This window comes from Bufo gargarizans, chromosome 2 (assembly GCF_014858855.1).
Source record: "Bufo gargarizans isolate SCDJY-AF-19 chromosome 2, ASM1485885v1, whole genome shotgun sequence".
Lineage (NCBI taxonomy): Eukaryota > Metazoa > Chordata > Amphibia > Anura > Bufonidae > Bufo > Bufo gargarizans.
The window spans coordinates 454,745,550-454,758,262 of NC_058081.1; the positions used below are offsets into that span (position 1 = coordinate 454,745,550).

The window sequence follows — 12,713 nt, forward strand, 5'->3', positions numbered from 1 at the left end:
AATATGATATAAAGTACAGATGAGTATACACATAAAGTATAGAGAGTACACATGTAAAATAAACAGCTGAGCCTGTGAGGGTGACTAAACCTTTGTAAAAAATTAAAAATACACAAAAGGGCAGCAGTGCCACCCTGAGCATGTGAAGTATGGATCTGTTTGCCAAATGCTTGGACAGCTGAGCAGGGGTGATGCAGGCTGAAGGTGCAGAGCGCTCTGAACAATGCTGGTTCCCCTTTGTTTGATTTTTTTTTTAGGTGGTTGTATATTTTTTTTACAAAGGTTTAGTTGTACTTTAACTCTGGCTTATGACTGCATGTAAAGAACCCGAAGAATGAACCGTTTCAACTCTACTTTATCCGTATGTGCATAACATTATGTTCCTCCTGGAATCATCTAGTGCTCTCAGCTATCACAGTGCTGCTGGGATATCACAACACGGCTCTCTGCACCACTTGTATGCTGTGCACTGCAGAACGGATGATATAGTGGCTACATGCCAGGTAGATAATGCACAGCTCCAAGAGGCTAAAACTGCATTATCCTTTTTCATGGATCATGTCTTTTCCGACTCTGCCCATTCCTAAATCTCTATCTCTGGCTTTAACTCTGTTTCAGATCTGTCTCCATCCTCTGCAGTGTTAGTGCAGTAGAAGGCCACTTTGGAGATTGCTGCATTGCTCACATTTCTCATTGACTCAAGCCCTTTGTCATACCTACACCTAGACCTATTTTGCAGGCCTGTTTAATGGACTTGATGATGAAGCTGTCTGGAGATATCAGCTGAAACCGTAACTGCAGTCAAACAGATGGAGATTAGGCTCTCAGAGAGGGGAGGATGCTTGGGAATGAAGAGGAGGGAGCAATGGGCTGGGTGAGGAATCCAAGACACCTGTATGATGTTACCTGCTAAATAATATAGGACCTTAGGAGTATAGGTATAGGAAACCAGAGACAAGTAGCAGAGCTTATTGGACTTGGAGGTGTGCAGTTCAGTTTTGGGATCACTGAGCCTTGGAAAAAACACAGAGATACTGACGTTAACCTAAGAAATCCATTGCAAGACAGATAATAGGAGCAAGCGGTGAATAAATACGCATAAGTGGTACCGGAATATGGAAACACAGAGAATTATCTTCTACAAAGCTTAACACAAGACAAGTCTTCTCCACCCAACTGCAACTTCAAGGGAAGTCAGTAGTTTAATGTGCAGTGAACTGAGAGGTTAACCCCCTGCTTGGAGTACAGCTGCTGGAGAGGTGCTGGGAACAGTGAAAAGATGGTGCATATTCCGGACGATGCAGATTTTAACTCCTTCCGGGAGCAGTGCGAGAGTGCTGAAGGCTGGCAGTGCCAGTACAACAAAGGGGGAGTGACGGTTTGGAGCCAGGAGCAAGACAGCGGCAAGGCAGTAAAGAAACTCAAGGTAAAGTAACTAGGACCCTCTACTACCGTAATTTGCACTTTTGTCATATTATTCCTCCATGGTTTCTATGTGCATGATAAATGGAATCCTGAATACAATGGGTTAAAGTGATTTGTAATAGAGAAAATATAGTCACACGCTTTGTAATACTCTGTTAGGCTAGTTTCACACTAGTGGCAGGGGAGTCCGGCGGGTGAACAGCCTGTCGGATCCGTCCTGCCGCTAGTTCACGTGTGCCCCCGGACTGCCGCACCGTCCCCATTGACTATAATGGGGGCAGCGCACGGCGAGAGGCAGCCGGACTAAAAGTACAACATGCAGTACTTTTAGTCCGGCTGCCTCTCGCCGCACCTCCTCCAGAACTCTGCCCCCATTATAGTCAATGCGGGTGGAGCGGCAGTCCGGGGGCACACGTGAACTAGCGGCAGGATGGATCCGCCGGAACAGCCTGCCAGACTCCCCTGCCGCTAATGTGAAAGTACCCTTAGCGAGTGCTGCTAATTAGAGATGAGCGAACTTCTGTTTTAAGTTCGGCGTCTAAAGTTCGGGTTTGGATTAGCGGAGAATCCCGATCTGGAACCGGATATGGATTCCGACTTCCGTTGTGGTCCGTGGTAGCGGAACCGCTACCACGGACCACAACGGAAGTCGGAATCCATATCCGGTTCCAGATCGGGATTCTCCGCTAATCCAAACCCGAACTTTAGACGCCGAACTTAAAACAGAAGTTCGCTCATCTCTACTGCTAATCTTTGGAGTCAAAAACTGCAGGGGAGGTGACTATTTACTGATGCTTGCACATGCATAAAGATGAGACTAGTTAGTCTGCTTTCATACTCGTGTTTTGGCTTTCCGTTTATGAGATCCGTTCAGGGCTCTCACAAACGGATCAGTTTGCATTCTGAATGAAAAATAATCTGCATCAGTTTGCCTCCGTTCCATCTCCATTCCGCTTTGGAGACAGACACCAAAACGCTGCCTGCAGTGTTTTGGTGTCCGTCTGATGAAACTGAGCCAAACGGATCCGTCCTGGCGCACAATGTAAGTCAATGGGGACGGATCAGTTTTCACTGACAGTCTGGCACAATAGAAAGCGGATCCGTCCTCCATTGACTTTCAGTGGTGTTTAAGACGGATCTGTCTTGGCTATGTTAAAGATAATACAAATGGATCCGTTATGAACGGATGCAGACGGTTGTATTATCTAAACGGATCCGTCCATGACAGATCCGCACAAAACGCGAGTGTGAAAGTATCCAGTTGGAAACTACATAGAGCTGGACTGGTCATTTAATAGCTTTTGTTTGTTCCTTATGATAAGACATTGGGGGAGACTTATCAACATTGGTGTAAAGGAAAACTGGTTTAGTTGCCAATAGCAACCAATCAGATTCCTCCTTTAACTTTTCAGAGCTCCTTTGGAAAATGAAAGGTGGAATCTGGTTGCTATGGGCAACCAAGCCAGTTGTACTTTACACCAATTTTTTCATCGTTTCCCATTGAGTAATGTTAACTCTGTGCATCTGTCATACATGGTGTAAAAACGCCCACGCAACAAAATAGTCACATGGCCTTTTAAAATAGTTGTGAAAATGCAGTTTGCGACTATTTTTAGGCCAGATGATCTTTAATAAATGACCGCTAGTATTTTTGCCTTACTCCTGTGGAAAACTGCAGAGAATCCATTATTACATTAACAAGTTGTGGAGAAAGACAAGCTGAGCTCTGCTACATCTTTACATAGCCTACCCTCATGGATACATATTAACCTATACCCGCCACAACAAGTTGGAGAAAACAACTACCCTACAGCTGCCCTTCTTGGCACCATGAACATATAGTAATACAAGTTATGTTTATGATGTGCTTGGTGCAGGTCTGTTCCCTAATGTAATTCCCATCCCCATTACCTGAATTGCTCCCACTTGCATATATTGGGGAAATTTCTGATATTTCCATGCTAAATAAGCAAAGATGGACCTTCTCCTTAAAGGGGTTGAGAAAGACCTGCAAAGGAAGGATCACCTACGCGTGCTTCCCAGCGATGGCTCCCTGCTTGTTTGCCGTAGCAGAGACTGGATCCCCTTGCATCATGTGCCATTTGTCATGATGTAAAGAGAGCTGGTCTCTACCGTGGTGATGTCAAACTGGAGGTTTACAATGAAGTAGCCCAGCGGACCATCACAGGCATGGGGAAAAGAAGTGGGGAGCCAATGCCGGGAAAGCTTCCCTTTACAGACCCAGTAGAGTGGGGGGGGGGGGGGGGGGGGTGCCAAAAACCTACCGTTCTTGCACAACCCCTTTTAGGCCCCTTTCACACAGCTGAGTTTTCCGCGCGGGTGCAATGCGTGAGGTGAACGCATTGCACCCGCACTGAATACGGACCCGTTCATTTCTATGGGGCTGTTCACATGAGCGGTGATTTTCAGGCATCACTTGTGTGTTGCGTGAAAATCGCAGCATGCTCTATTTTGTGCGTTTTTCACGTAACGCAGGCCCCATAAAAGTGAATGGGACTGCGTGAAAATCGCAAGCATCCGCAAGCAAGTGCGGATGCGGTGTGATTTTCATGCGCGGTTGCTAGGAGACGATCGGGATGGAGACCCAATCATTATTTTCCCTTATAACATGGTTATAAGGGAAAATAATAGAATTCTTAATACAGAATGCATACATAGTACAATAGGGCTGGAGGGGTTAAAATAAATAAATAAATAAATAATTTAACTCTCCTAAATCCACTTGATCGCGCAGCCCGGCTTCTCTTCTGTCTTATTCTTTGCTGTGTGCAGGAAAAGGACCTGTGGTGATGTCACTGCGATCGTGACATGGTCCGTCACTGCGATCGTGACCTGGTCCGTCACATGATCCATCACCATGGTAAAAGATTATGTGATGGACCATGTGATGAGAGCAGTGATATCATCAAAGGTCCTATACCTCAAAGAAGAAGACCAAAGAGCTGCCGGCTGCGCGAACAAGTGGATTAAGGTGAGTTAATTATTTATTTTTATTTTTTTAACCCCTTCAGAATGCTATTATTTTCCCTTATAACCATGTCTCTGTGAAGAAGTTCGGGTCTGGGTACCACATTCAGTTTTTTACCACGCACGTGCAAAACACATTGCACCCGCGCGATAAAAACTGAATAACGGAACGCAATTGCAATCAAAACTGACTGCAATTGGGTACCTACTCGCGCGGGTTTGTCGCAACGCATCCGGACCTTATCTGGACACGCTCGCGTGAAAGAGGCCTTAAAGGGTTTCCAGATATTAAAGGGGTTATCTAGATATTTGATATTGATGTCCTATCCTCAGGATAATATCAGATCGGTGGGGGTGCTGGAATCAGCTATTTGAAGAAGCTGCTGGGCTCACTGGTCTCTTCAGTTTACGAAGTACAGGGCTGTGCACTGTATACTGGATGTGCTTGGCATTGCAGCTCGGCCCTCTAAACTTGAATGGGACTGAACTGTGTCTAGGCCACGTGACCAATGTTGGGTGACGTCTCTGGCCTAAAAGCTCATGGAGTGTCTCAGCCTCTTCAAACTTCCTGGATAACGCCTTTTCTCAGAATAGGTCATCAATATCAGATTGTGGCGGTCAAACAGCCATCACCTGCACCAATCTGCTAATACTTGAGTCCCAGATATATCCTTCTATTTCAGTGATCCATATGGCTTAACAGAAACGATCTTTTGTCTTAGAACTTGTCCACATATAGGTATATGTGTATCTGCATAGGAGAATACTGCAAAGCAGGAGCCACTACATCTTTTGGTCCACAATGGACATCACATACGACTTTTCTGTGGTTTTACAGCCATATCGCTGCTTTAAAATAGTCAAATCATAGTCAAGTTGCGGACAATGATTTGTGGCCTGACGGTGCAGCTGGCCATGTGGTCAAGCCGTGGCAACCAATAGCCACACAATTTTGTAGTAAAATCATGCAGCAGTCAGGTGGGTGTGGCCAGGGGTGTAGCCATTTTGCTGCCTGTGGTGAAAATTGAAACGGTGCAATAGTCCCCCATCTCCATGCCAAATTATCACCCTAACCTCTTCCCTCCTAACATTATATACAGCACTACAAAACATAGAGGGTAACACAGCCCCATATACCTCTTACATCCAGTGAGGTCTCCTCTGATGTAGACATTCTCTTTCCTCATTTTCTCCTTCAGACCAAATTGGACATGCACTACTTTTTTGCGGAACGGAAATACGGAAACGAAATGCACACTGAGTACCTTCCATTGTTTTTGCGGTCCCTTTACATTGAATGGTTCCGCATACGGTCTGCAAAAAAAACAGAATGGAAGCGGAAAGAAAATACGTTTGTGTGCATGAGCCCTAAGAGTTAAGATATTCATGGCCCACATTGATGATACAAGCTCTTGTTTACAAGTTAGCTGAATGTCAGCAGCAAGTCCATGACGTTACTTTCATCTGCAACTCTGATACTTGAAACGCGTGGTTTTCAGGGTATTTCTGGGAGATCAAATACTCTTGTTAAGTGTCGGTGTCAGTTTGCTGGCGGTAAACAGTGCCGAGGAGGCTTAGTGAATACAAGTACTACAACTGTATCAGGAAGGAAATCATGACATTGCTTTTAAACGTACTTCAGGTTTGACAAATCTAGGGCACCCTGTGTCTGGGATATGCATGAGCCAAGTCCCATCATTTCCACACAACAGATAAGACTCTTCAAGATGTGTGATGCATGTACGGTACTCCTCCCGGAATCTAATTGCTTCTCTATTACCATGGAGCACACAGGATCTTCCGGGGCACCGTGTCTACATTGCTGCAGGCAAGCAGTGAAGTGCTGGTTTCTTACCTAGCAAATGACTCGATCTGCACAGAGGTTTGCAAGAATCTTTGGCAGTGAATGGCAGAAATATAAAAAGAGATGTTACAAGATTCTTTATTTAATGTTAGGCCACCAGGGTATCTGGAACTTTTGAAGATTTTCTTTAAAAAAAGACCAGAATATAGCAAATAAAATACCATTTCTTTTTTATCGAAGTAATGCGATCTAAGTTTAGCAATAATATTCATTAAATGTCAATGTGTTATGACGGCCTTACTAGAAAACTTTCCTGAGGGAAAATCTACAGCGAGATGAGAAAATGCCAGACTCAGTTCTCTGGGAATATAAACCTGGTGAAATCTCAGACCATCACTAGGTTAAGAGCTACAGACATCTGTCTTATAGATCAATTTCAATCTATGCATCTTCATCAGCACCAAGAAGAATATTTTTCTCACCTTAAAGATGCACCTAGATTTTAGAGGAGGAACACGAGGAGAAACATTTTTCCGCAGATCAGACTACCAATGTTAATAAGACATCAGATCAGACTACCAATGTTAATAAGAAACTCCACTATGCCTCTCCTATTCTGGATACTGCTGCTCCTGAGATCCAGCACTCTTCCATCGCACAGCGTGAGGTCACAGAGCGCGCCTACGCCCTCATGCTATTCGCAGGTCACAGCAAAGCTTGCAGCACTGGCAGACAAGGACCAGGAAACCATGAGTCAGCACAAGGGAGCGCTGCTTTCACTGCTCCCCGATTCTACTGCACTAACAAATGCTTCCAAAATGGAAACGCTCATTAATATTCGCCCTATAAGACGCAATGACCTTTTTCCCTAACTTTTGGGGGGGAAATAAGGCGTCATATAGGGTGAAAAATATGGTAGTTCTTTGAAATTGTAATTTCTTTTCAAATTATACTGCCAAAGTGTCCATGCATTCAAGGCCATATAATACTACATTATAGTATCTAAAATTACTTGCATAAAGTGGTTCCATAATATGAACATACAGTGCACATTGTAAGCATGAAATAAAGCACCGCTACAGGTTTCACATAGTATTCCATATAGTGCTATAAGCATGTAACTAACCATACACAACCCAAATTTGCCAGTACATGATACTGGGTGTTTTTAAGATTAATATTTGTATTTATTTATTTTATAATCTTCCAGTACTGTAACTTTGAGATGGATAGTGTGTGTGTGTGTGTGTGTGTGTGTATATGTGTGTGTATATGTATATATATATTACACAGTACAGACCAAAAGTTTGGACACACCTTCTCATTCAGAGTTTTCTTTATTTTCATGACTATGAAAATTGTAGATTCACACTGAAGGCATCAAAACTATGAATTAACACATGTGGAATTATATACATAACAAAAAAGTGTGAAACAACTGAAAATATGTCATATTCTAGGTTCTTCAAAGTAGCCACCCTTTTGCTTTGATTACTGCTTTGCACACTCTTGGCATTCTCTTGATGAGCTTCAAGAGGTAGTTACCTGAAATGGTTTTTACTTCACAGGTGTGCCCTGTCGGGTTTAATAAGTGGGATTTCTTGCCTTATAAATGGGGTTGGGACCATCAGTTGTGTTGTGGAGAAGTCAGGTGGATACACAGCTGATAGTCCTACTGAATAGACTGTTAGAATTTGTATTATAGCAAGAAAAAAGCAGCTAAGTAAAGAAAAACGAGTGGCCATCATTACTTTAAGAAATGAAGGTCAGTCAGTCCGAAAAATTGGGAAAACTTTGAAAGTGTCCCCAAGTGCAGTCACAAAAACCATCAAGTGCTACAAAGAAACTGGCTCACATGCGGACCGCCCCAGGAAAGGAAGACCAAGAGTCACCTCTGCTGCGGAGGATAAGTTCATCCCAGTCACCAGCCTCAGAAATCGCAGGTGAACAGCAGCTCAGATTAGGGACCAGGTCAATGCCACACAGAGTTCTAGCAGCAGACACATCTCTAGAACAACTGTTAAGAGGAGACTGTGTGAATCAGGCCTTCATGGTAGAATATCTGCTAGGAAACCACTGCTAAGGACAGGCAACAAGCAGAAGAGACGACTGAGGGGAGATCTAATTACTATGTATAAATATATCAGGGGTCAGTACAGAGATCTATCCCATCATCTGTTTATCCCCAGGACTGTGACGAGGGAACATCCTCTGCGTCTAGAGGGAAAAAAGGTTTGTACACAAACATAGAAGAGGATTCTTTACGGTAAGAGCAGTGAGACTATGGAACTCTCTGCCTGAGGAGGTGGTGATGGTGAGTACAATAAAGGAATTCAAGAGGGGCCTGGATGTATTTCTGGAGTGTAATAATAATATTATAAGATATAGCTACTAGAGAGGGATCGTTGATCCAGGGAGTTATTCTGATTGCCTGATTGGAGTCGGGAAGGAATTTTTTATTCCGCTAAAGTGAGGAAAAATGGCTTCTACCTCACAGTTTTTTTTTGTTTTTTTTTTGCCTTCCTCTGGATCAACTTGCAGTTTGACAAGCCGATCTGGATGGACAAATGTCTTTTTTCGGCCTTATGTACTATGTTACTTGTTTGGGCTAAAGAACACAAGGAATGGACATTAGACCAGTGGAAATCTGTGCTTTGGTCTGATGAGTCCAAATTTGAGATCTTTGGTTCCAACCACCGTGTCTTTGTGCGACGCAGAAAAGGTGAACGGATGGACTCTACATGCCTGGTTTCCACCGTGAAGCATGGAGGTGTGATGGTGTGGGGGTGCTTTGCTGGTGACACTGTTGGGAAATTATTCAAAATTGAAGGCATACTGAACCAGCATGGCTACCACAGCATCTTGCAGCGGCATGCTATTCCATCCGGTTTGCGTTTAGTTGGACAATCATTTATTTTTCAACAGGACAATGACCCCAAACACACCTCCAGGCTGTGTAAGGGCTATTTGACCATGAAGGAGAGTGATGGGGTGCTGCGCCAGATGACCTGGCCTCCACAGTCACCGGACCTGAACCCAATCGAGATGGTTTGGGGTGAGCAGGACCGCAGAGTGAAGGCAAAAGGGCCAACAAGTGCTAAGCATCTCTGGGAACTCCTTCAAGACTGTTGGAAGACCATTTAAGGTAACTACCTCTTGAAGCTCATCAAGAGTGTGCAAAGCGGTAATCAAAGCAAAAGGTGGCTACTTTGAAGAACCTAGAATATGACATATTTTCTGTTTCACACTTTTTTGTTATGAATATAATTCCACATGTGTTAATTCATAGTTTTGATGCCTTCAGTGTGAATCTACAATTTTCATAGTCATGAAAATAAAGAAAACTCTTAGAATGAGAAGGTGTGTCCAAACTTTTGGTCTGTACTGTATCGCACTCACCGTCTCTCCATAAGCTCTATGCTGCACCTTGCTATAGAATTGATGTATGTCAGTGGAGCTCTTTGAGGGTTTCTTTTGCAGGATAAGCTGTGTTTACTGGTAACAGTGGCGTACATAAAGATGTAAGGTCCCCATAGCAAGGATTAATCCAGGCCCCCACACGCAAGACAGAAGGGTTTCCACCTAAAACCCTTTCAATGACCATTGGTCCATTTTTTTCCACTGCCTCGTGCAACCACAGGGAAGAATGCGTGAGGTTCACATTGAGCCGACGGTCGCAACAGTTCATCGGTAATCGCGGTTAGCAGATGCTTCCCTGGGCCAGCACCAAATTCTCCAGGGCACGCTCTATTACAGGGGACACTGGCCAGGTGGTGATCGAGGTGCCCTTGATGGTGGTTGGATTTTGTGGGTGCTTGTGCGACTGGGCCCCTGTATTAGGTAATGTCAGCACCTTGGTGGTGCAAAATGAGTGGTTGTCGTATGGAGATAGAAGAATGAGACAGGGTTTGAATCCAACTAAGAACTTTACTGTAAACAGGGTCTTGACAGCAATTTACATCTAGATATAAACACTCTTATGAATATGAAGGTTGGATGTGGTAAAGGTAACAGGCTGTATATGTGGCTATATCTCAGGCTATAATAGGAGATTGTGTACTCACTGGTAGTCAGCTCTTTGCCTTGTTCTAATCTCAGTAAAGGTGGTTCATGTCCTTATCTTCTACACACAAGTGCTACAACAGATGGCCTGTCTGTCCTTGAAGTAACGGTGAGGCTGCCGGAAGCTAATAAATCCTTCACCTTAATACAAAGGCGCCTAAAGCCTAAAATAATGGCTATTGTCCTTCCTTTGTCTTCCCACATAGAAAATGATAAAAATCCACTTGGCACTCCGGAAGAGTAGACGGTAGAATAAAGGTTTCACCTCTGCATGTTTTCCTAGCTTGAAACTGAGACAAACAAATTGGCTCCTCTGGCCTGTGGAGCCCAAGAGAGCAGAGAGGAGGGGGTCCTCTCTTTCCCCCTTGCTTCTCACTCATCTCCTCCAACTTCCAAACTCTAACTCCCTCTAAGGCTACTTTCACACTTGCGTTCGGGGTTCCGCTTGTGAGTTCCGTTTGAAGGCTCTCACAAGTGGCCCCGAACGCATCCGTACGGCCCCAATGCATTCTGAGTGGATGCGGATCCGCTCAGAATGCCTCAGTCTGGCACCGTTTGGCCTCCGCTCAGCAGGCGGACACCGAACGCTGTTTGCAGTGTTCGGGTGTCCGCCTGGCCGTGCGGAGCCAAACGGATCCGTCCAGACTTACAATGTAAGTCAATGGGGATGGATCCGTTTGAAGTTGACACAATATGGCTCAATTTCCAACGGATCCGTCCCCCATTGACTTTCAATGTAAAGTCTGGACGGATCCCATCGTCTGCATTATAGGAGCAGATCCGTCTGTGCAGACACCAGACTGATCCGCTCTGAATGCAAATGTAAAAGTAGCCTAACTAGGCCTAAACTGAGCTATATATAGACTATGGTGCTATCCCCATCTATTGGTGGAATGCGTGAATTACACTTAAGGGTGCAATACAGCATGATACAACATATAATATAACAAGATTTGCAGTGCCCACGTACATGAGTGGGATGCTGCACTCGTTTGCTAAAAGTTGTTTCTTTAGAGGGAAGAGTCCTGACCAAGTTCTCACTCCCAGTAGAAGAGGAGATGATCCCAACTGGGCCCCCTCTTGCCCTAGGCCCCATAGCAGTTGCATGGTCTGCAGCTATGGTAGTTACGCCCCTTGGTACCAATTTTTGTAACAAACAAAGGACTGGTAATATTGCAGGACTGGAGGTACCATTAAGAGGCACTCTGTATCCCTAAATTGTGTTCTGGGAGAGGGGAAGGAGATCAGGTGACAGAGGGAGCCACTTCCACTATAGAGTTTGCACCATGCAGTCCTCTGGTAGGAGAACTGGTGTAAATGATATAACAGATGTACACCAGCTCATAGCTAGTGTAGATTTGCACTACTGAAGCAGAGACTCCCTATGGAGGTGCCTGAAGTTCTTAATAACTTTGGTGACTCTTACTTCAGCACGTTTCTGATTATGGCCTCTTTCACCCGGTCAATATACAGTATTTTTGCATCAGCATTTGTGAGCCAAAAAACAGAAGAGGCACCAATATTTATATTCTACCTTTTTGTTTCTGTAGGTTCCACTATGGGTTTTACTTTACTGACTGTGTGAAAGAGGCCTAAGAATAGTGTATGAAACGCCAGTTTTATACGCGTCTTTGTTTTTAAACTATTGAAATTCCTGTGTGGTAACATAAACTGAATTGGTATCCTATGTGTAATCGTTTCTTCTGCTTATACAGGACCTTAGCTATTTTCCTACAAACAGTAACTCCTGGTCTCCGTAAAATGACCAGTTACAACAGTGCCGTGTCTGTGTTATAGGTACGGGTTACTTTAATGATACATTGTGTGGAACTGGTTATTATTATGTTTTGCATGTTTATTAAACATTCACTGGCTCATGGCGGATTGTAATGGTACATTTCTGGAGACGGCATGTGACCGTGCAGTGGGCGGCCGAGACACACAAGATACATTTTGGGAAGCATGACAGGATAGGGAGTTGAAACTTTATAGGTTGTCATAACTTGGAACAATTCCTTTTCATTTGGAAAATTGCTAATCTTATAGACGGTGTAAACATGGACAGACTGTCTCGACATGCACCAAACCATCACAGTAGCTGGGTGGTAAAGTTATTTTATAGATCCTCTGATTTGCAATTTACATTAAGGTCTAGGTGCACTCACGTTAGTAAGTGTGGGGCAATGTTTCCTGCAGCTGGGACCAGTTTCAGAAAAGTGTGTTCGTTCTGTTTGACTGCATTTCCTTGACCAAACGTGGCTTGTGTGGCCCATACTCACTATATCATAGTGACACATTATGCTGTGAATTTTCATCGGACTTGTCTCCCTTGCATTCATTGGGCAACATGCCATGTCAGTGCTATAAAAATACTGATTGGTGGCTCAAAAGTGACAGACCATACGTGAGGGCAGCATAGTACTGGTGACAAGTT

The 12,713-nt window shown here is 44.1% G+C and overlaps 1 protein-coding gene across 1 annotated transcript in view; it reads left to right on the plus strand.

Moving 5' to 3' along the window:
• Positions 1-1,279: 1,279 nt before the first annotated feature.
• The window catches only part of LOC122926436 (START domain-containing protein 10-like), a 61,628-nt gene continuing 50,194 nt past the window's right edge, over positions 1,280-12,713 (plus strand). The window contains exon 1 of the mRNA XM_044277813.1: positions 1,280-1,426. Within this exon, the coding sequence (XP_044133748.1) occupies positions 1,280-1,426 (147 nt within the window). The remainder of the gene's footprint in view (positions 1,427-12,713) is intronic.